This window comes from Amblyomma maculatum, chromosome 8 (genome assembly GCF_055883805.1).
Source record: "Amblyomma maculatum isolate TAMU_Amacu chromosome 8, ASM5588380v1, whole genome shotgun sequence".
Lineage (NCBI taxonomy): Eukaryota > Metazoa > Arthropoda > Arachnida > Ixodida > Ixodidae > Amblyomma > Amblyomma maculatum.
In genome coordinates, this window is record NC_139351.1 from 13,696,004 (window position 1) to 13,716,306 (window position 20,303).

The following is a 20,303-nucleotide window of genomic DNA, read 5'->3' on the forward strand; positions in this document are numbered from 1 at the left end:
CCGACATCATTTTCTACGCCGCCCATTTTTGACGCACGAAAGGACGCCAACTACCGCACTGTGTATGACTTCTTTGGTGCCCGTGTACTTGTGCATAATCCAGGCGTATTTGTACCCGTAGGGAATTGAATATAATTAATATACCTATAACCACCCATACCGGGCAGCCGTATTCAGAAGCTGATACCTAGTTAAGGCCTGGCTGCCCGAACAAAAGTGTATTTAATAGTACACTCATACTACACGCCGTTCATTCCATATCTGGTCAGCAGTTCCGTAGTCGACGAGTTGCGTGGCTATGTAGCCCATTTAGGATAGCTCGAGCATACACTACTTTCCGAGCATCCGACGGGTCCGCGGAACTTTTGCCAGCACCCAAGGCATACTCGGCCATACTAGAAAACTATAGAGGAAGAAGAATGCGATATCCCCCACCGCACAGTTCTCTCACCAGAGAGGAAACTGTCATATGGAGACAATTACAGACGGGTTCATACCGAAACCTACACATACTAAACAAAATGCACCCTACCTTATACGCTGACAGATGTCCGTGGTGCTATGAAAAACCAACACTGTATCACATCACATGGGCATGTCAAAACATAGATGTGGTCCCCAAAATTCGAAACCCGAGTGCGGAGCAATGGGAGACTCTGCTGTCCAGCGACCGCTGCGAAGACCAGAAAGGTCTGGTACAGCGAGCCCAACGGGCGGCAGCAGCCAGCGGAGCCCTGGACTGAGGGCAACCGACCATTGTAAAAAGTGGACGAAGTCGACGGAGAAGACTCTTGTGGATACAACAAGCAGACATCTCTGAAGACGTCCAAAAACCGCCAAATAATATAGGACTAAATAAAGTTTTTCCTCCTCCTCCTCCTCACGGCATATTCACGGCTCTCTCACAAGGCTCGGTAAACGGTGTACTAAACGTGTTATACATGCGAAAGGGGTGACGCTGAACTGAGTTAAGGGATATTTGGAATAGTAGAACACTATCGGTTAAGGGAAAAGGGTAACGGCCTGTCGCAAGTGCGCATGCTCAGAGTGATTACCGCGCGCCCCTGAAAAAACTCCCTTTTGACGTAGAGAGAGAGCTATGCAGCTGGCGTGAGGTTATAAATAAAAAAATTAGAAGGGTTCAACGTTGCTGAACCAAATATTGTGCGAAAACATTAGCTTCGGGTGACCGAGCATTCGTCGTCTTCTCTTTTTCTTCTTCCTCAGTCCACATATAAAGCCCCGCTTAACCAACCGATATGAACGTGCCTTTGTGGCCTATAGGGGTAACGTGAATGCCAGGGTCCTAGCAGGCTTATTCTGACATAGCCGTCCCATGTGAAACGAGAGACCTAAGTTGGCAGCTTGGGTCTCTCGCGTTGTCAGCGTGGCGCGGCCGCCGACCGCTTGAGTTGGGAGCCCATCTCTCCCGTTTGTGTCACGTGGAGTGTGACGTCACAGCATCACGTGGGTAGCACTGCTAGAGTAGCATTGCTTTCGCAATAAAAAGGACGAAACGAGGAGAGTCGGCACTCGGCGCAACGTGAATGAATGACGTGCCGCAATGGCGGCGGCGAGTATAGCACACAAGAGGAAGGAGAAAGTTCTAAAATCAAGACGGCACAGCGTCAGAGCCAAGTCAGAGCGCATCTACATTGATGAAACGCAACAAAAGAGACTCGAGAGAAAGTGAGTAAAAGTGAGTGCGTTGCGGGGCCCCCTGCCGAGCGAACGCATGTGAAAGAGGAGGGCTTGCGGCGGAGATGAGCAGGAAAGACGCACTTCCAGCCTATACTCAGAAGAGTGTCGGAGGACAGGTTCTCCCGTCGACAGTCGGATGGAAAAAAACCGAATCGAATAAGGACTGCACCCCGCCGGCTTTGCTGCGTAGCAGCGCTTGAAATGACGCCGGCTTCAGCGGCATTACGAAGGCAGGCGCGGGCCAGCATCCATCAAAGTTTGCCCCTTCGAGTTGACTGCTGGAGGGACAAAGAATAAATGAAACGAATGCGTGCGTGCGTGAACCTCCTGGGGGTTGCTTGCGTGAGGTTCTTTTCTCCACTAACCCTCTCCCCCTCCTTCTCTACTTCCTTTTCCGACGCGTTTCAACGTTGCGGCAGCTCTAGTACGCGGAGAGCGAAAGCTAATCTCGTGGATCCTGCAGCGCGCAGACAAGGGGCCCCACTCAGTCGTTGCGAGTATCTTCGCGGCATTTCGAACGCTGGCTGCATATAAACCTTGACCCCATCAGGAACGCTGGCACATCAGAAATGGTCCCAGCTTTAAATATACCGGGCGTATGCGCGTGACATAGCCCGTCGCACAGAACATTTGTCATCTGAATTACACCCGCCTCTCGGGAATGCTGACTACGCAGACGCAGATCCGCACCAAACCAACAAAATAGATGGAAAGTAATGCGGTGTTAGAGTGAGGGAGTAAGCTAGGTTAGAACTATCGAAGAACATACCGTTGCTGCAAGCCTTCTTGCAACGTCCATGTTGGTGCAAAATGGGCACGCCAAAATTGTAACTTTTTGTTCATATGCTTGCTGGCTTGAAAACACTCGCGTATTATAGTAATCTATTTCTATGAAGGCTTGAAATGCGACGTCATAACTGACATGATCCAATCACCAATGCGTGGGCTCTTTTCGTCTGACAAAAATTGACGATTATGTTAACATGTTAACGTAAAAGGGAGGCACGTCTTTGAGCGAGAACACGAAGAAGGGGACGAATTTTGATATGATTAAATTCAGCCACCGTAGTTACCAGATCACTTGCGTTTACCGTCACCTGCATAAAAAAAAAATGACCGAATGCAAGGCAGTGATCGAGGTGGTAGTTTTCTTAAGAGAGGATTGGACCTCACCATTTCCATCTCATAAAGCTGTGCTGACCTTATTAAGAATCTAAGTTGCATTCGCCGACACAATTGCGACATTTACACGCCGAAGTGTTTCCAAACGGGTAATTTATTGCACCACGTAGCCTTTGCTAGATCTTGCAGAAATGCAGTCAATAAAAGAAGAAAAAAAAAACCCCAAGCTATCTTGTCGTGATGTAATCATGCATAGTCTATCACGCAATAATAGCGTCACTTTCGCTATTCGTTCAGGCTGATTTTAAATGATCATTCCATCTTTAGGTCCTCAATGATTCGTTAAACGCTCACTGAGTCACAATTACTGGCATTTGGTATTTATCTCGAGTGAAAGTCTGATAGCAATATTCCGACGTTGGCGATGGCGCAGCCTTCATGGCGACACCAAAGAGGGTGGTGAGATCCTTTGGTGGTCGCCCAAACCATAATCTTGCGGGTTAATTACAGATTGGATTTTGTCTCTATTCGAGCAGCATCGAGGAAAAAAAAAACAATAACAGGGCTACAGCAAGCTGTCACTCTTGACACTGGGCCACTCTGCTCTGCTACCATGACTCCTAAACTTGCCACGCTTCTGCTAGTCTTCAAGCAATAGGCGGTCACGCATAAGTCTACGGCGGCGGAAACCTGGTCTTGCTTTGCATCCGGCCAGCTTCAACAACTCGGCCGAAGGGACCTGATTATACTGGCGAAGTATTGCAATTAGTTCCTTGGCGCGGCTGCGGTCGGTGGGCGCAAGGAAAGTGTACGCTTTTCCAGACCCTTCGGCGTGAACGACGAGGTTAAGCCTGCGAGTGTAATCTTTTATGTAGCGAGGGAAATCGTAGTTGACCACGAAGAGTACGGCATCCGCTTGTACATGGCGCGCCACCGCATCGGTAGCCACCAGGACATGCACCTTGTGAGACCTGAAAGCGCTAAGCGCCCAAATAATCTCCTCTTCAGACTTCTTGCCGTGGATACCGACAGAAGAGAAGCCCTCGCTCTTCATCCTCACCACAAGTTGGTCCACTGTTTGCCGCATTTCGACAAACACGATGGCCTTGTCGTTTTCGTTCAGCAGTGTCTCCCGGAAGAGCTCGATTATTGACTTCTCTTTTAGGTCCTTGTCGCATACCAACGCTTCTTGCTCGACTAGCTGGCTCTGGCTAGCTTGCCACGATCCAATGGTGACTCTGACGGGGTCTGTGAGCAACAATTCGGCAAACCGCTCCACGTCCATTGACCAGGAAGCGGCCCACATGAGAGTCTGGCGGTCGGGACGGATGTTGTCAGCAATGATTGCAAGTTCCTTCTCAAAGCCCAGCGCCACCATGCGGTCCACATTGTCCATCACGAGGTAAGTGCAACGGCGCAGGTTCACCTTGCTGTCCTTTATGAAGTACACAAGGCGGCGGGGAGCTGCAACCCAGATCTCGGCAGCTTCACGCAGCTGCTCGAGTTGTGATTCCTTCGGGACGCCCGAATTGAGACACGCCACTCGAAGGGGTATGTGCTTCTCCATGTCGCTGACCGCCTGCTGAAACTCTTGCGCGCACTCGCGGGAATCGGTGAGTACAAGCACCACGGGTCCATCGCAAGGACCAACCGGTTTCTGGTGCCGAATGTGCATGACGGCTGGGAGCAGGTAGCCAAGCGTCTTTCCCTCATCATCGCCTTCGACAACGGCGAGAAGGTCCCTGCCGCTGAGCACCACTGGCCAGCACTGGGCTTGGAGTCTGGTCAGTGAGCCACGCTTGAGTGCTGGGATGGCTTCCAGCAGGTCTTCGGGGAAAACGCCCTCCTCAGAAATGAGGAGAGGTTTGGGAACATTTTGCCCTTGTACCGAAACCATGCTGGCCTTGCGGTAGGCGTCCACTTCGGCGAGAGATCGCTGGCTCGTGGAGAAATGCTCTTTGTAGAGGTTCTTCTCAAACGTCGGCAGTTGCACTCGACTCCAATTAGACGGGCGTTGGTTACGATCTACAAGACTGTGTTGAGCACCTCGTGGCGCCACCTCCTGATTGAATATTTCCCGGCTAGAAAACGCCGTGTCGCCAAGTACTTGCGGACAAACGGTTACGTTGAAATTTTGAATCTGGTTCGGTACCTGGTTCAAACCACCGAAGTTCCACATCCTAGCCGTCAGGCCTGCCAGTGGTGGTAAAACCGGATATCGTCGATCTCCTTCCTCGGTTGGAATCTCTCCCTGTGGAATTAAGGCGTGTTGTTCTTGGCAAGCAGACGTCGAGTGCAGGCTGACGTCATCTTCTTCGTATGCCTCCTAGGCACATCTGCACATGGTTGTGAACAAAAGCGTGGGTCTTAATTGATTTTGCTCGATATTGAGTGTTGAGTTTTGTGCAAACAAAATATTAGCAAGAGAAACACACAGAAAAACATCCTGGGAGGAACAATTGGGCACTGTGAAGGGTGCGGTGTTATCTATTAAGCGGCAAAAAGGAACAGTGTGCCACACACGGTGACAATCGTTGACACGCGGTATTGTGTTCCACGCGTGTTCACCATTATAACGCACTTTTGATTTGAAAGCATTTGTTGTCAGCTGATATACACGCATAAACTTCTGATTCTCGCTCTCTTGCTTATTGTCGAGCATATCGAAAGCTGCAATTCCCTCTGCAAAAAAAGTGAGAGCACTACCTAAAAGGCAACGTATATTCCAATTGGTATTGTAAGTTATTTGAATGTAGAGAACTTTGTATGAAGAGAAATAAAAAAGTGAGTGGCAATCTGTTTTCTAATTTCAGATTTAAGCGACAACAGTAGCTCGAAACTATCCCTGACTATCTGAAGTACGGTACCCACGCCCCTCTTAAAAAAAAAAAAAAAAGAAAACACCATTTGTGAAAAGAAATGTATAAAGAGGATGCCGATTATTTTCTAATCTCCGTTGCCAGAAATATTCTCGTATTTGTGCGCATGCGCACAACAAAAGTTCACACGCCGGCAGATGCTCGGTATGTGTAGAGGTTTCCCTTTACACTCTTCGTGGTCTTCTTTGGCGAAGTCTCGCGCATCCGAACGGCTGCTAATATTGTCCTTGCTTTGCAATATGGCGTGCAAAATGCGGCAATACGTCATAAACATCAGCCAGAGCGTAAAAAGGCGAAAAGGAGCCCAAAACAGAGAAATCGATTTAATTAATTACTAATTAATTTCTAAATATTTTTTTCACAAGAGCGACCTGAGGCGTGAGGGAGAAGTGGATGGGTTAGGAGAGGATTGACGCCTAAAGGAACTGGGCACTAAGCTTGCACTTGTCGTTATTGGGGGCCGTCCAGTCTTTGTATGTCTGGGTGTAGTGGAAGCAGGTGTAGCGGGCGCTGAGGCTGGCCGTGCCAGGACAGATCCACATCAAGTGGTGCATTATGAGGCCAAACAATAAGGGACGTCAGAGTTTTACGGACTCACGCCAAAGTCGGCTAAAACGGCATACACATTGTAGCTGCAGCACGAACTGCCAATCTAAGGTCAGGAGTGGACCACAGCTGACAGTTCGGCCTAGGTGAGTTTGTTCACTGATGAGTGCACGTCATTGTGTGAATCATCATCATCATCATCGGCCTGATTATACCCACTGCAGGGCGAAGGCCTCTCCAATATTTCTCCACTTAACCCGGTTCTGTGCTAGCTGCATCCGCTTGACCCCTGCGAACTGCTTAACCTCATCCGCCCACCTAACTTTCTGCCGCCCCCTGCTACGCTTTCCTTCCCTTGGAATCCAGTTTGTTACCCTCAGCGACCATCGGTTATCCTCTCTTCGCACTACATGTCCTGCCCATGTCCATTTCTTCTTCTTAATTTCCACTAGAATGTCGGTAACTTGAGTTATTTCTCTGACCCACTCTGCACGCTTTCTATCTCTTAATGTTACCCCTACCATTTTTCGTTCCATAGCCCTCTGGGTTGTCCTCAACTTAAGTAGAACTCTCTTGGTTAGCCTCCACCTTTCAGCCCCATAGGTGAGTACAGGCAAGACGCAACTGTTGTATACTTTCCTCTTGAGCGATACCGGTAAGCTGCTAGTCATAATCTGCGAGTGCTTGCCAAATGCGCTCCATCCCAATCTTATTCTTCTTGTTATTTCCTTTTCATGGTCCGGATCTGCGGTTATTACCTGTCCTAAGTAGACATATTCGCCTACTACTTCCAGTATTTCGCTACCTAATGTAAACTGCTGTTCCTTCCCGAGGCTGTTGAACATTACCTTAGTCTTCTGCATATTGATTTTCAAGCCTACCTTTCTACTTTTTCAGTCTAGGTCATCAATCATTATTTGCAGTTCATCCCCCGAGTTGCTTAGCAAGGCAATGTCATCAGCAAATCGCAGATTACTGAGGTATTCTCCATCTACCCTTATCCCTAACTGCTCCCATTCCAAGTCTCTGAATACTTCCTCTAAACAAGCTGTGAATAGTACTGGGGAGATTGTGTCTCCTTGCCTAACACCTTTCTTTATGGAAATTTTGTTACTTTCTTTATGCAGAACTATGGTTGCTGTGCAGCCACTATATATATCTTCCAGCACTTTCACGTACGGCTCGTCTACCCCCTGATTTCGCAATGCCTGCATCACCGCCTGCATCACTGCCATTGTGTGAATGAGACGGAAACAAATGAACCTCATGTTTGTGTTCCTCGCTTTTCTTCGTCTAATTCGAGGAACGAAATACGTGCAACTGGATACCTACTTGTTGCCAGGAAAAACACATAGGACAGGTAGCGTTAACTTTCGTAGTTGGTCTTGCATTAGCATATAATTGGAGTGCACTTATCTGCATATGCTTGAGTGAAACCTCAATGACATCACAGATCCAAAGCACACTTGATCGCTTTAGACAAATGAGAATGGATCACGCTTAGTGTACGAAACCTTAATGGTCTAACGTCCAGACTGCCAAACCCTTATGCACTGTAGGGCGGGTAGCATGGGAACAAAGAATGATCAAGGTTTGCGTCAGGATACACTGAGGAGATCTTTAACTCAAATATAAGTACACTCAACGATGAAGCGAAAGGAAAGGTAATGGAGCTCTTGAATGTGGACAAATTGAGCAATCTTTGGATCAGCGGTGTCGGGAATGGCGTCATATCTCTGAGCTCTTCAGATGGGACGCAGTTTTGCAGTATTTCGTCCGCACACGATCTGCCATTATATATAGACTCTTTTTTCCTAGGTCCCGACGTTCGCCATCGTACAAGACATATTTCTCTATCTTGCTGTACGGTCTTTACAATGATGTGTAAATTATGAACATCGCGCTTCCAAGACGAAGATCAAGAAACGTCCCGAGCGTTTACGCCTAGAAACCCATCTCGGAAACGTGGACGGAGTACCCTAACTCGGCGGCAAAGGAAGACAAACGAGGGTCGGCACGACCCTCCCAATTTTCCCAAATTCGCGTCGTTACACCCCACGACGATTCCACTCCTCACCTCCCGTTTTTCTACCCTCGAACCTCGCAGCAGATGGCAAGCATGCGCAACAAATAAATAAAAGGCAGGCGAAGTCTCTGAGGAATGGAACTCGGCAACCCTCAAGAGACGGAACAAAAACCGAGATGTATCGTCGTAGCACTGTAGTAGCAGTTTGCAGTAGCGCGGTGTCAGCGCCGTGGAATAGCGGAGTGGAAAGGGCACGACACAACGGCGCCGACGACGTCGATCGTAAAACGGGAGCACAGCGTAACGAGATACGAAACAAGGCAGCCAGGCGGGCCCAGAAAGCAAACAAGGATGAAGGACCCACTGAAACGCACTCGGGGACGAGTCACCGCGGTTTGCACCCTTGCTTTCACATCCACGCAGAAGCGACAGCAGTGTCGCGAGCCTTGAAATTCATTCAGCGAGCCACCGCTCAGCTTTCATGTCACGTACGACACGTTTCTATCTTGACGTCAAAAAAGAGTGTTGTGTGTTGTGTTGGGTTTAGTGGCGCATAAGCAACTTAGGCTATCATGCGCCAATTTCATGGTTAAGGGTGTTGTATTTATGTAATTTAATCTTACATTCTGTTTAGGACGTTTGCTTCTATTAAAAACCTGAAAACACAGGGCAAATCAACAAGCGCATTTTCACCTAAAAGCAAAGCTGGATGAAGAGGAATGTGTTGTTTGTAAAACTGTGTAAAATGTTTTTTCCTCAGTTGTTCAAGTTGTCTGCATGAGATTAAAATGTGGATGACTGTTAGCTCGTGTCCGCATGAATCACACAGGGGCTTATCCTGTTTAGTTAAAATGAAACTATGTGTTAAATGTGTGTGTCCTATGCGAAGACGGCATAGAGCCACTTCTTTGGAACGTTCAAGATGGGTGCTCGATTTCCACTCTTCTATTACAGGCTTTATGAGGTGTAGCTTGTTATTTGTTTCAGTGTTCCAAGTGGACTGCCATTTTTGTATCAGTCTACTCTGTACCAATTTCATGCAGTCTTGAGATGGTATCTGCACTTGTTTTATTTTCTTGTCTCGAGCTTTGGCAGCGCACATATCTGCTTTTTCATTACCTCGGATTCCTACATGACTGGGTACCCAGCAAATTTTTATGCTTCGTCCTTCATCTGTAAGTGTTGCTATGCTGTGTATGATGTTTCCAAGTATTGGTATAACTGCATTTCTTGTGTGAAGGGCTGTGACTACACTTAGGGAATCTGTGTAAATAATACTTCTCCTGAGGTTTCCTTTCATTATTTTCTCTATGGCAACAGAGACAGCATAGCATTCAGCAGTAAAGATGGACGCGCACTGTGGAAGTCTCATTATTTCCTCCCATTCGCCTTGAACAACTGCGCTTCCGACATAATGATCTGTTTTCGAGCCATCCGTGTAAAAGTCTGTGAAGTTACTGTATTTTTCTTTCAGCTGAAGGAATTCTTGTATGAAGTGCTCTTGTGGGGTTATTGTTTTTTGGAACTGTGTAAGAGAGAGGTCGCAAACTTCAGGGACCAGGTACCAAGGAGGCAGAGGGTTAGGTCTTTTGGCAATGCTAGGTAAACAATCCGGTAGCTCAACCTCTTGACACATTTGCTCAAATCTTAGGAGCAGTGGTCTCACTGCATTGGGTTTGTTGGTGAATAGTGTTCTAGAAGGGCATTTAGTTACTAGAGAATAGCAGATATGCTTTGGCAGAGATCTGATTTTAAATATATAGGCACATGTAAGTGAAGTTCTTCTGATTTCAAGAGGAGGTTCATTTGTTTCCACAAGCAGACTGGATATAGGAGAAGTTCGGTATGCTCCACATGAGAGTCGAAGTCCTGTGTTATGTACCGGGTCTAGTTTTTTTAAATATGATGGTCTAGCTGACCCATACACTATGCAGCCATAGTCTAAGGTGGAGCGTACGACAGATCTGTAAATGTGTTTAAGGCATGTCCTGTCAGCGCCCCAGTGTTTACGGGAAAGAACTTTTAGTATGTTTAGAGATTTGGAAGCCTTTTTCTTCAGGACATTTATATGAGGAAGAAAGGTGAGTTTTTTGTCAAAAGTTACGCCTAGAAATTTGTGTTCGTTTTTCACCGGTAATTTCGTTTTGTTCAGGTGTAGTGTAGGATCTGTTTGTAAGCCTCGTTTGAGAGAGAATAGGAGAGCCACTGTTTTTTGAGGAGAAAACTGAAATCCGTTTGTGTCTGCCCATGCTGCTAGTTTATTTATGGTCAACTGCACCTGTCTCTCACATGTAGATACGTTAGAGGATGTGTATGCAATCTGTAGATCGTCAACATAAGCTGAATACATTACGGATTTCGGGATAACTGTGCTTATGGAATTCATTTTTACTATAAAGAGAGTTGTGCTTAAGACGCATCCCTGTGGTACGCCATTCTCCTGTACAAAGTTCTTTGAAAAAGTTGAGCCCAAACGCACACGGAATGAGCGATTTGACAAGAAGTCCTTTAGACAGTTTAACATCCTACCACGTATGCCTAAATATGCTAGGTCACGGAGGATGCCAAACCTCCATGTAGTATCATACGCCTTTTCCATATCAAAGAAGACGGCAAGGCAGTGCTGTTTGTGAATAAATGCTTCACGAACAGTGTTTTCAAGGCGGACTAGATGGTCCGTGGTAGAACATGCTGTTTTGAACCCACATTGGTGTATGTCTAGAAGTTCTTGGGAATGAAGGACAAAGGCTAATCTGGTATTAAGAACACTTTCAAAAGACTTTGCTAGGCAACTTGTGAGAGCTATGGGTCTATAACTGCTGGGGGCCGTTGGTGGCTTTCCTGGTTTCAGGAAAGGCACAATAATAGCTTTTTTCCAGGCCTCAGGAATACTCCCGGATACCCATACTTTGTTGAAAAATTTCAGAAGTGCTTCTAATGCAGGTGTAGAAAGATGTGCTAGCATCTGATAGTGAATTTGATCTGGGCCAGGTGCAGTCTTCTTGCCGGCAGATAGAACAGTGTTTATTTCTTGTAGTGTTATTAACTTGTTATATGTTTCATTCGTACTTCCACTTGTTGGCAGTTTTTGTTTTTCGGCCTTGTTTTTGTATGTTATAAAAGATTTTGGGTAGTGTAGTGAGCTTGAAATTGCAGAAAAATGATCGCCTAGAATATCTGCCTGTTCCTGTAAGTTTGTTTGGGTGCCAGGAGATGTTAGAAAGGGGACTGTGTACGGGGAGAAGTTGCCATCCAGTTTGTGAACAAGCTCCCACATTTTTTTTGATGTGATTGAGCTATTTATTGATGATATGTATTTTTGCCAAGAAGCCTTCTCAGCGTTTCGGCGGATGTACCGTGCCCTAGCTTTCGCCTGTTTGAATTTTACGAGGTTTTCGTTTGTAGGGTACCTGCGAAAGGTTCCCCAAGCTTTGTTTTGTTTCTTCTTTGCATCTCTGCACTCCTGAGAATACCAGACTTTGCGATTTTTCAGTACCACTCCTGAAGACTGTGGTATAGCTACAAGTGCTGCGTCAATGATGCAGGCCGTAAATTTTTCATTTATCTCGTCAACACTGAGTTTTTCGGAAAAGACCTTTTCCAGGCTGGCTTCAGACTGGAATAGAGCCCAGTTCGCAAGGTGCAGCTTCCACCGCTTGGGTTTGTTTAGAGTGATGGAGGGTGAGGGTGTTAGGCTGATAATGACAGGCAAATGATCACTTCCTAGAGGATTGTCAAAGACGTCCCATTTAAAATCAGTAAAAATTGATGGGGAGCTAAATGATAAATCTAAAATGCTCATTTTCCCCGTGCTTGGGGAGCAGTATGTATGCTTTCCTGTATTTAGCAGGCAGACATCATTGTATAATATAAAATCCTCTAATATACGACCTCTAGTGTCTGTCTGATCGCTTCTCCAAAAAGTGGAGTGCGCATTAAAATCTCCAACAACCAGATATGGTTCTGGCAGTTGTTCTAAAAGCTCTTCCAGATCATGAAGGGTTACAGTTAGGTGCGGTTGGAGATACAGTGAGCATATAGTTATTGTTTTATAATGAATGATAGAGACAGCAACAGCTTCGAACTTGGTTTTGAGGCTAATTTCACGTGTTGCTACTCCATTCTGCACTACAATAGCGACACCTCCAGATAACCTATTTGCTTCTTTTCGGTCGCAGCGAAAAACGTTGTGTCCTTTTAAAATGTTTTGGTGTGGTCCTAAGTTAGTTTCCTGTAGGCAAAGGGCTACAGGAGAAAATGAATGTAAAATGTCTTTTATATCGTTGTAGTTGTTTATGAGACCTCGGCAGTTCCAGTGTATGAGGAACGCCATTTTTTTTTTTTTTTTTTGAATGTACCTGAATTTAGGTTTCAGGTTTTTCTGGTCCTGTTATACGAGGTTTTTCTCTCCGTTTTCTTTCTAGAGAGTTATGCCGCCGCTGCAGCGTGGACGAGGAAGGGGTTGTGTCCATTGCCTCAGGGGCTTTGGACGTTTGGGGAGAGTTAGGAGTGTTGGTTGCAGGCTTCCCTTCTGGGGGAGAAGCCTTTTGGGCTGTTGGCTCTGGGGCCAGTGTGCCCTGTTTCTGCGATGGCAGGGCAGCTTTCGCTGCTTCTGCCTGGGGCAAGGATGGCCCTGCCTGAGGCTTACCCTCGGCGGAGACCAAATCCTGTTGTGGTGTGCTGCCCCCATGCTCCACCACATTGGAATAGTTCGGTTTGGCTGTGAACAAAAAAGTGCCCTGTTTAACAAGATATCGCTGTCGTGCCTCTTTAAACGTTATGTTTTCCTTGACTTTTATGGTAATGATGTCCTTCTCCTTCTTCCAAGAAGGACATGACCGTGAGTACGCGGCGTGTTCACCTGCACAGTTTGCGCAGTGTGGCGCAGCTTCACACTCGTCAGATTTGTGTTCATTTGAGGCACATTTTGCACATGTTTGTCGGCCACGGCAGCTCTGGGAGCCATGACCGAATCTTTGGCAGTTGAAACAACGTCTAGGGTTTGGAATGTAGGGCCGGATGTCTACTTTGATGTAACCGACTTCAATGGATTCAGGGAGTTTGCTGGAGTTGAAAGTCAGAACTATGTGCTTTGTTGGTATTTCTTGGTTGTTCTTCCGGATTTTGATCCTGTGTACACCGATCACATTTTGCTCAGAAAGACCTTCAAGAAGTTCTTCTTCGGTGAGTGACAGGAAGTCATTCTCTGATATCACGCCTTGGACTGTGTTCAAGGATCTGTGAGCACTGACCGTTATTGGGATATCCCCAAATGTTGTAAGTTGCTGAAGGTTGCTGTACTGGAGTTTGCTTTGCAGCTCAAGCAGGAGATCCCCGCTAGCCAGTTTACTAACTTTGTATCCTGGGCCTAGTATGGTTGTGAGAGACCTAGATACTGCAAAGGGGGATATTAGCCGAGCTTGTTTGGCAGGGCTTTCACTGTGGATCACATGATATTTAGGGAAAGTGTCATGCTTTGCTGAAAAGAACTGGGCTGATACATCGGTCCGCCTTTTCTTGGAAAGGCGATCAGTTTGTTTGGAGGAAGAAGCCATAAATAATGTATGATGTTCGGCCGCGGCGCCAGCCACCCACCATGGAGCCCAACGAGGGGACGGGGCAGGAATTGGCAGGCAAGTCCTGTCCACGTCAGCTGTACACCGTAACTATAACCTAATATGGCGTAACTCAGGGTAGTCAGCCACACAAGGTTAACCCTCGCCACCTGGAAGTAAGGAAAAACCGGAAGAGAGTAGAGGACAGGAGAGTTGTAGGGTAGAAGATAGGAACGTGAAAGATGAAGGGGAGGATAGGAAAAGGCGACTGCCGATTTCCCCCGGGTGGGTCAGCCCGAAGGTGCCGTCTGTGGGAAGCGTGGGCCAAAGTGGTGTGTTGCCTCCGCCGAGGGGCCTTAAAGGTCCAAACACTCGGCATCGGCTCAACCACCAGGATCCCCTTTTCCCCAGACACGGCGATGCCACGCACGGCTAAGCGTGGGTGCTCGGGGTCCGTGGTGTCGCACAGTACACGCAAACATCTGCTTTAGCAGATGCCCCCTGCGGGGTGACGTCAAAAAAAGAAGGCGCAATAATGAAACAGGGACGAAGGTTTGCCCACGTTTCCTTTCTTTCTTGACTGCCAGCTATACGGACCCTCGGTATTTTTGCGCGAAGAAGAAATGCAATGTCTGTCAATATAATACTGCCATAAAGAACGCTTTTTTTTTTTTTTTCCTAAAGGGGTTTTCAGCGTGCCTCCAGCCCAGAACGTTCGATCGCGATCGAGAACACATTTCCAGTAACACAAATGTGTTACGTCCGCCGCTATAAATGGAGATAGCACTGGTGAACACTCTCAAGGTTACACACAACGTAAATACATGCGAAATTAAAACAAACATGCTCCGCTACAGCTCAAAAAAGTATAGGACAGAAGAAAAATTCGGAAGTCGAGTGGTCGGTTCCCACCGGGGGCATGTGATTGTTTTTTCGTCTACGTCTTAATCAATTATCTTTCAAAGATGTGGCAACCATTTCCAGTTGTAAAATTGTCCTTCTCTTACTTTCCCATCAACATCGGTGACTGCTGACTTCCTTTATTTGAAGGGGAATGTTGCATTAAACGTTTGAAGATTTATTTGTGCCTTGTTAGGATGCGAACAGGGCAAACATAAAAGATTCGTCAGCAGCTTGATGGGCCGGTCAGCTGCTGTGCGTAATGCATGATCAGCGATATGATTCACTAGGATACGATGCAAGATGGTTGTTTATCCGTATCGTCTTAAGCGCAAATGGCAAGGTACGACACGCAGAAAAGAGACACCCTTAGCGACAGTTTCTAACTCCAATTTAATGATGAATGAAAAGGTTCCGACTTATATAAGTGTGGTCACTTCTGAATACAAGAAAGAATGACCCGCAGAGACAGCACGCATGACGCACTTTGCCTCCAAAAACAGACCATTTCGCGGTTATTAAGGCAACAGAAGAAACGAGCGCTCATTTATCTCGAGTTAAAAATTTCCATTGAGGGCATGAACTTTATCTGACCGTTGCGCCAGCTCAACGCACAGCAGCCGGGGAAGTCCGATGCGCAATGGCTTCCACAATTTTCATGGCTTGTGTCACGCAACTTGAGGATCGGACTTCGGCTTAGAATAGTATCCTTCATCCCGTGAAAAGTCGACATGTGCGCAGTGCAGAACTGAGTTCCACATGCTGATATCCTGTTCCCTCTATCTTTTTCTTCCGTGGCAAAGATGTCATCACCTGAACATTCTGTGCTTGCATGCGTGTGTGTGCGTGCGTGTGTATGTGCGTGTGGTGTGTGTGTGTGTGTATGTGGTGTGTGTGCGCGTGTGTGTGGTGTGTGCGTGTGTGCGTGTGTGTGTGGTATGTTTGTGTGTGTGCGTGGTGTGTGTGGTGTGCGTGTGTGTGTGGTCTGTGTGTGTATGATGTGTGCGTGTGTGTGGTGTGTGTGTGTATGTATGTGCGTGTGCGTGTGCGTGTGTTTGTATGTGTCGGGGAGCAGTTTCTATCAGGGAGATCGCACTATAACGTGTTCAAGGATGAACACCACATATTATATCTGTCTTCAGTTTTCGGTTACTAGCGAAATTTAAACATGCAGTTATGCATCAGGGCGCACAAGTAATTTCACCCGAAGGTTCAGCGATAGTCGATAGGTATAAATAACTCGTTTGACTCCGAGCCACAAGTTCCGTTGTTCCACGTTTCGCTCTCTCTCTCTCTCTCTCTCTCGGGTGTAAACTTTCTTTTCTGCTGACCAGAGATGGGCATTTGACCTCAAAAAGTGCAACCTCACCTCAACCTCAATAAAAATTTCTTGACCTCACTCAACCTCAACCTCATGCTTTGAGGTTGAGGCTTGACCAGGTGACATCACCTCAATTTTTCTGATGTCACCACCGACCTCACTCAACCTCACCTCAAACTCAAAGTGTGAGTTTGAGGTCGATTGCGCGACCTCAAAAAAAAAAATTAGAAAAGATTTTTTCCTTGAGAACACTAACTATGAAACGTCAAGGCACAGGTTCTGTGCAAGTGACACGCCAGAATGATGGCAGAAATTTTAAATAACATTGAATATGATGAGGCTTACTCGTAAAGTACAAAAAAAAAATTGAAATGAACATTTGCCGGCGAGGCTACTGATTTATAGCAGGCTGACTTAATAACGGCAGCATAATTGGTCAGTTTCAACTCTTTAAATTTTATTTTTATAATTTGTTTTGATATGGTGACTTTTGGCCTAATTCCCGCTGTAATGCTTCTGCGTCCTTGGCGCTGCTGGATGCGAACACCCGAAGGTCTACAGTGAAACGCCGCACATATTTGTGACCGTCAAACAGTGTTTCCTCTATGACAAGCAAGTAATAATTTCTTGGTGAAGACAGTTTTCAGCGATTTGAAATCGAATCGTATGACAAAATCACAAGCAATCTAATGTTTCTTCAGTGTTACGTCTCTGTTACAAAAAAAAAAAAAAAATAGATCGACCACTTACGTATATATGGAAGTTGTAGTACCATAACATTCTTTTATAATAATAATAATAACTTTATTTCACCACCACAAAGTACATGGTGGCAGGATGCCTACAGTAAAAGCTGCCTCTTGGGCAGCTTGACAAGGCCACAGGCACCCAGCCGTTTACTTTGGCAGCAAAAGTAGTACACAATATTTATGTCACGGCTCCGGAAGGGGTGCGAGACGCCTTCTCGAACCGAGGCAAAGGTAGTTGGAACTTTGACGCCCAGCGTTAGCCGGTTACGTTCAGCTTTGTGAATGAGAACAGAGCCACGAAGTCAATGATGGAAAAACAACTATATATTCTTAGTATTATACACAGGATGATACGACGCAAGCATTTACAGGCATTTAAAACAACACAGTTAAGGTAGCGTACAAAAAAAAAACTAGCAATTACAAATACATCAGTCAAAATTCTCACTATCAAGATACATGCAAATTGAACACAGACGTTTAAAACAAGATAAGACGAGTGTAGAAAAAGTTCAGAAGAAACTAGGAAACGGGCATATTGTCCGACGAGCGCGGCGGCACTCCACTCACAAAGACGACGCAGATGGGGAGCTCTCGAAGGCGATGGTCCTTCCGGAGCCCTGGGGCGAAGTCTTCGTGGTGCGATGCGGCGGCGGTTCGGGGAGCCCGGAGTGCTTGGAGGCGAGAGGCGCACTGCCGTTGGGTCCGAGTCGGCTTCTTTTCTAGCCTTCGGTTGACAATGCGTAAGACACGCCCACACAACAGTTCCCTCCCCAAGTCAGGGTCCGTAGAACAAACACGCACAAGTGCACACGCAGGAAGGGGCACGTAGGCCCCGCAACTTCCACACTGCATGGCCGCCATGTTGCGGATGAAAAAACGTAAGTCACAAACAAAACAACCAAAAAAGGATGCACGTCCGCCAGCAACTTCGGCCCTGCTAGGGGTGACATTGTAAAACAAGCTGGGAGGACGTCCCCGCTCGCGCACTGCGAGGGGGTTTCTCTAACTGCGCGGAAACTACCCCGCGACGAGAACGTGCACGTACGCGTGCTCTTGACATTACTACCGACAAGGCAGAGGCAAACAGAATACACTGACATATATCAATAAACTCTTCTAGAATATACTACATATGGTTAATTGCCATATTATGAAATATAAATGCGGCCACTTTTGTGACACGGCCCCCCACTTTCAGAATATTATAGAATAATATTCTAAAAAGAAACAAAACGTGGCACGCAGGCCGATACAACTCATGGACATGCACTATACAATAAGTAACACATAACAAGAATGAAGTTCAGGTAACATAGAGGAACATAACCATTAATCCATAATGCATTCAAAATCATATGAACCCTACAGTCGGCTAAGGTAGTCCGCCCCGACGTTCTGACACCCATAATGTGTTACACGCGAAGAACTCGGCTGCTAGACTGGACCGATGATGTCAATGGCAATCCGATTGAAGGGGGTGTCAACAACTGGTGTCTTCCCAAGGGGCACGCGTGGCACTCTCCCCTTCGGCGTGGTACGCTGACAGATATCGCATGATGCCACAAATCTCTTAACATCCGCCGTGATGCCAGGCCAGAAAAACTCTTTTAAAATCCGCTCTTTTGTTTTCTTTGCCCTCAGGTGTCCTGCCATTACGCCGTCATGCGCCGTCTTGATCACCGTTTCTCGGTGTCGTTCGGGAGCGACTAGCTGTCGCACCTGCCGTCCGTCCTTCTGCGTGTAGCATCGGTACAAAAGACCGCCTTCCTTCTTGAACAAAATGCTGCTTTCACCATCCCGACATCTTAATTTCTTTCCGATTTGGGTGAAACACGATTGCAATGATGGATCTTTTTCTTGATCGGCCGCATAGCTTTCTCCGTCCCCTAATTGTCTTTCAGCGTCCGGAGTGCAAATATTCTGAAACTTCTGAGGCCCCATTGCGGTTTGAGCGCGAGTCACTACGGCAGCGGTGGCTTCGGCTACCAGATCCGTTTCCAAAGTGGTCCCTTCGACTCTCTCAACGGGATAATCAGGAGCCCTGGCACCTTCTATATTACCCAGGATCAGGTCGTATATTGGATCCTTCATGCACAGTGCTACGAGATTTCCGCTGTAATACGGGGTCTGGACCTGCACCTGCGCTCCTGGGAGCCTTTTCACTGTGCCGTCCACCAGGTATACGGGATTACTCGTCCCCGTTAGCTGGTCCTCAGCTACCAAATCTCTCCGGATAATCACGGTGTTGCAACCGGTGTCACGCAACACAGTGATTGTTTTCCCGTCCAAACTTCCCGCAACTATGGGTAACCCTTCCACCAAAGATTTCTGTCCCACCGTTCGCACCGCGCTGACAACTTGAATACGGCTACCATTCTTGAGCTCAACGTAGCCGTCGCAAATGTTTTCTTCTGTTTCCCTCGGAGGGGAATACACACAGGCTGCCTGGGTTTTGTCAGGCGCCCCTTGCCGACACACATTTGCTTTGTGCCCTCTTCGGCCACATTTGAAGCAGTGGAGGATATGGTTGGCAGTGTCGCTGCTCCGGCAGTGCGCGGCATTGTGTCCCGCCCGGCCGCAGAGATAACATCTCAACGCTCCCCTCTCGACGGCCTTCCTTTCGGCGCCTCCTGCTTTGCTCGCTTCCTCCCGGCTTTCTTTCCTTCCCCTCGCTAAGTTGACACCGCCTTGCGCGTCCAAGAATTGATCAGCGAGGTTGATCATGTCTTGCAATTTTTCTGCCTTCCGTTCTTTTAAGTACAACGACATGCTGGCGTGACAACTGCTCAGAAATTGCTCCTTAATAAACAGCTCACGCAGCGACTTGTACTCTAGGGGGATTTCGGACAGCTCCACCCAGCGGTCTAAGTAATGGCTTAGACGCGCTGCATATTGTGCGGCTGTCTCGCCGTCGGCTGGTTTGCCACCCCGGAATTTCTCACGGAAACCCTCGACTGTAAACCTGAAACGCTTCAAGAGCGCCGCCTTCACCTTCTTGTAATCGGAGGCGTCTGCCGGCGTGAGTCGCCCGAAAACGTTCAACGCCTCACCGCTTAGGCATGTGCTTAATGCCGTCGCCCATTGATCTTCAGGCCACTTCTGGCTACGGGCTATGCCCTCAAACCGCCTGATGTAAGCATCTAGATCGTCCTTCTTCTCGTCAAATGAAACAAGCAACCTGCTGGTGTTAAGGCGGAAACTGGGTTCCGCTACTACGTCGCGACCATCAGCCCTTACTACGGAATCATCTCCCGCCTGGCGAAGCTCTAATCTTAGCTGAAGAAGCCTGGCTTCGAGTTCACCAGCCTCTTTTGCTGCCGCGCGTTCCTGTTCCGCGGTTTGTCTAGCGAGAGACCTTTCCTCCCTCTGCCTAGCTTGCTCATCCTCTATCCATTTTCTCAGTTCGACTCCTGAGAGACCTAACTGTCCACCTATGGATACTAATTTCTCTAGATCCATGTCACAAGTGCATAAAAACTACCAAAAAACCGAAAACTATCT

The 20,303-nt window shown here is 47.2% G+C and overlaps 1 protein-coding gene and 1 pseudogene across 1 annotated transcript; both read right to left on the reverse strand.

Moving 5' to 3' along the window:
* Positions 1–3,463: 3,463 nt before the first annotated feature.
* On the reverse strand, positions 3,464–5,002 carry LOC146180566 (putative ATP-dependent RNA helicase DDX5 pseudogene; annotated as a pseudogene).
* Positions 5,003–6,118: 1,116 nt separating this feature from the next.
* Positions 6,119–20,261, reverse strand: LOC146180567 (uncharacterized). The gene is made up of 2 exons (XM_084577776.1): positions 18,643–20,261; positions 6,119–6,218 (listed from the first exon to the last, which is right to left on the reverse strand). The coding sequence occupies exons 1-2, from the start codon at positions 20,259–20,261 to the stop codon at positions 6,119–6,121; spliced, it is 1,719 nt and encodes a 572-aa protein (XP_084433902.1).
* Positions 20,262–20,303: the final 42 nt, after the last annotated feature.

Excerpts from the sequence above, each read along its gene's own strand:
- LOC146180567 (XM_084577776.1), bottom strand. The coding sequence starts at position 20,261 with ATGGATCTAGAGAAATTAGTATCCATAGGTGGACAGTTAGGTCTCTCA. Across the intron at positions 6,219-18,642 it reads CAAGAAAAAGATCCATCATT|CCTCAGCGCCCGCTACACCT; the intron begins GCAATCGTGTTT and ends TGGCACGGCCAG.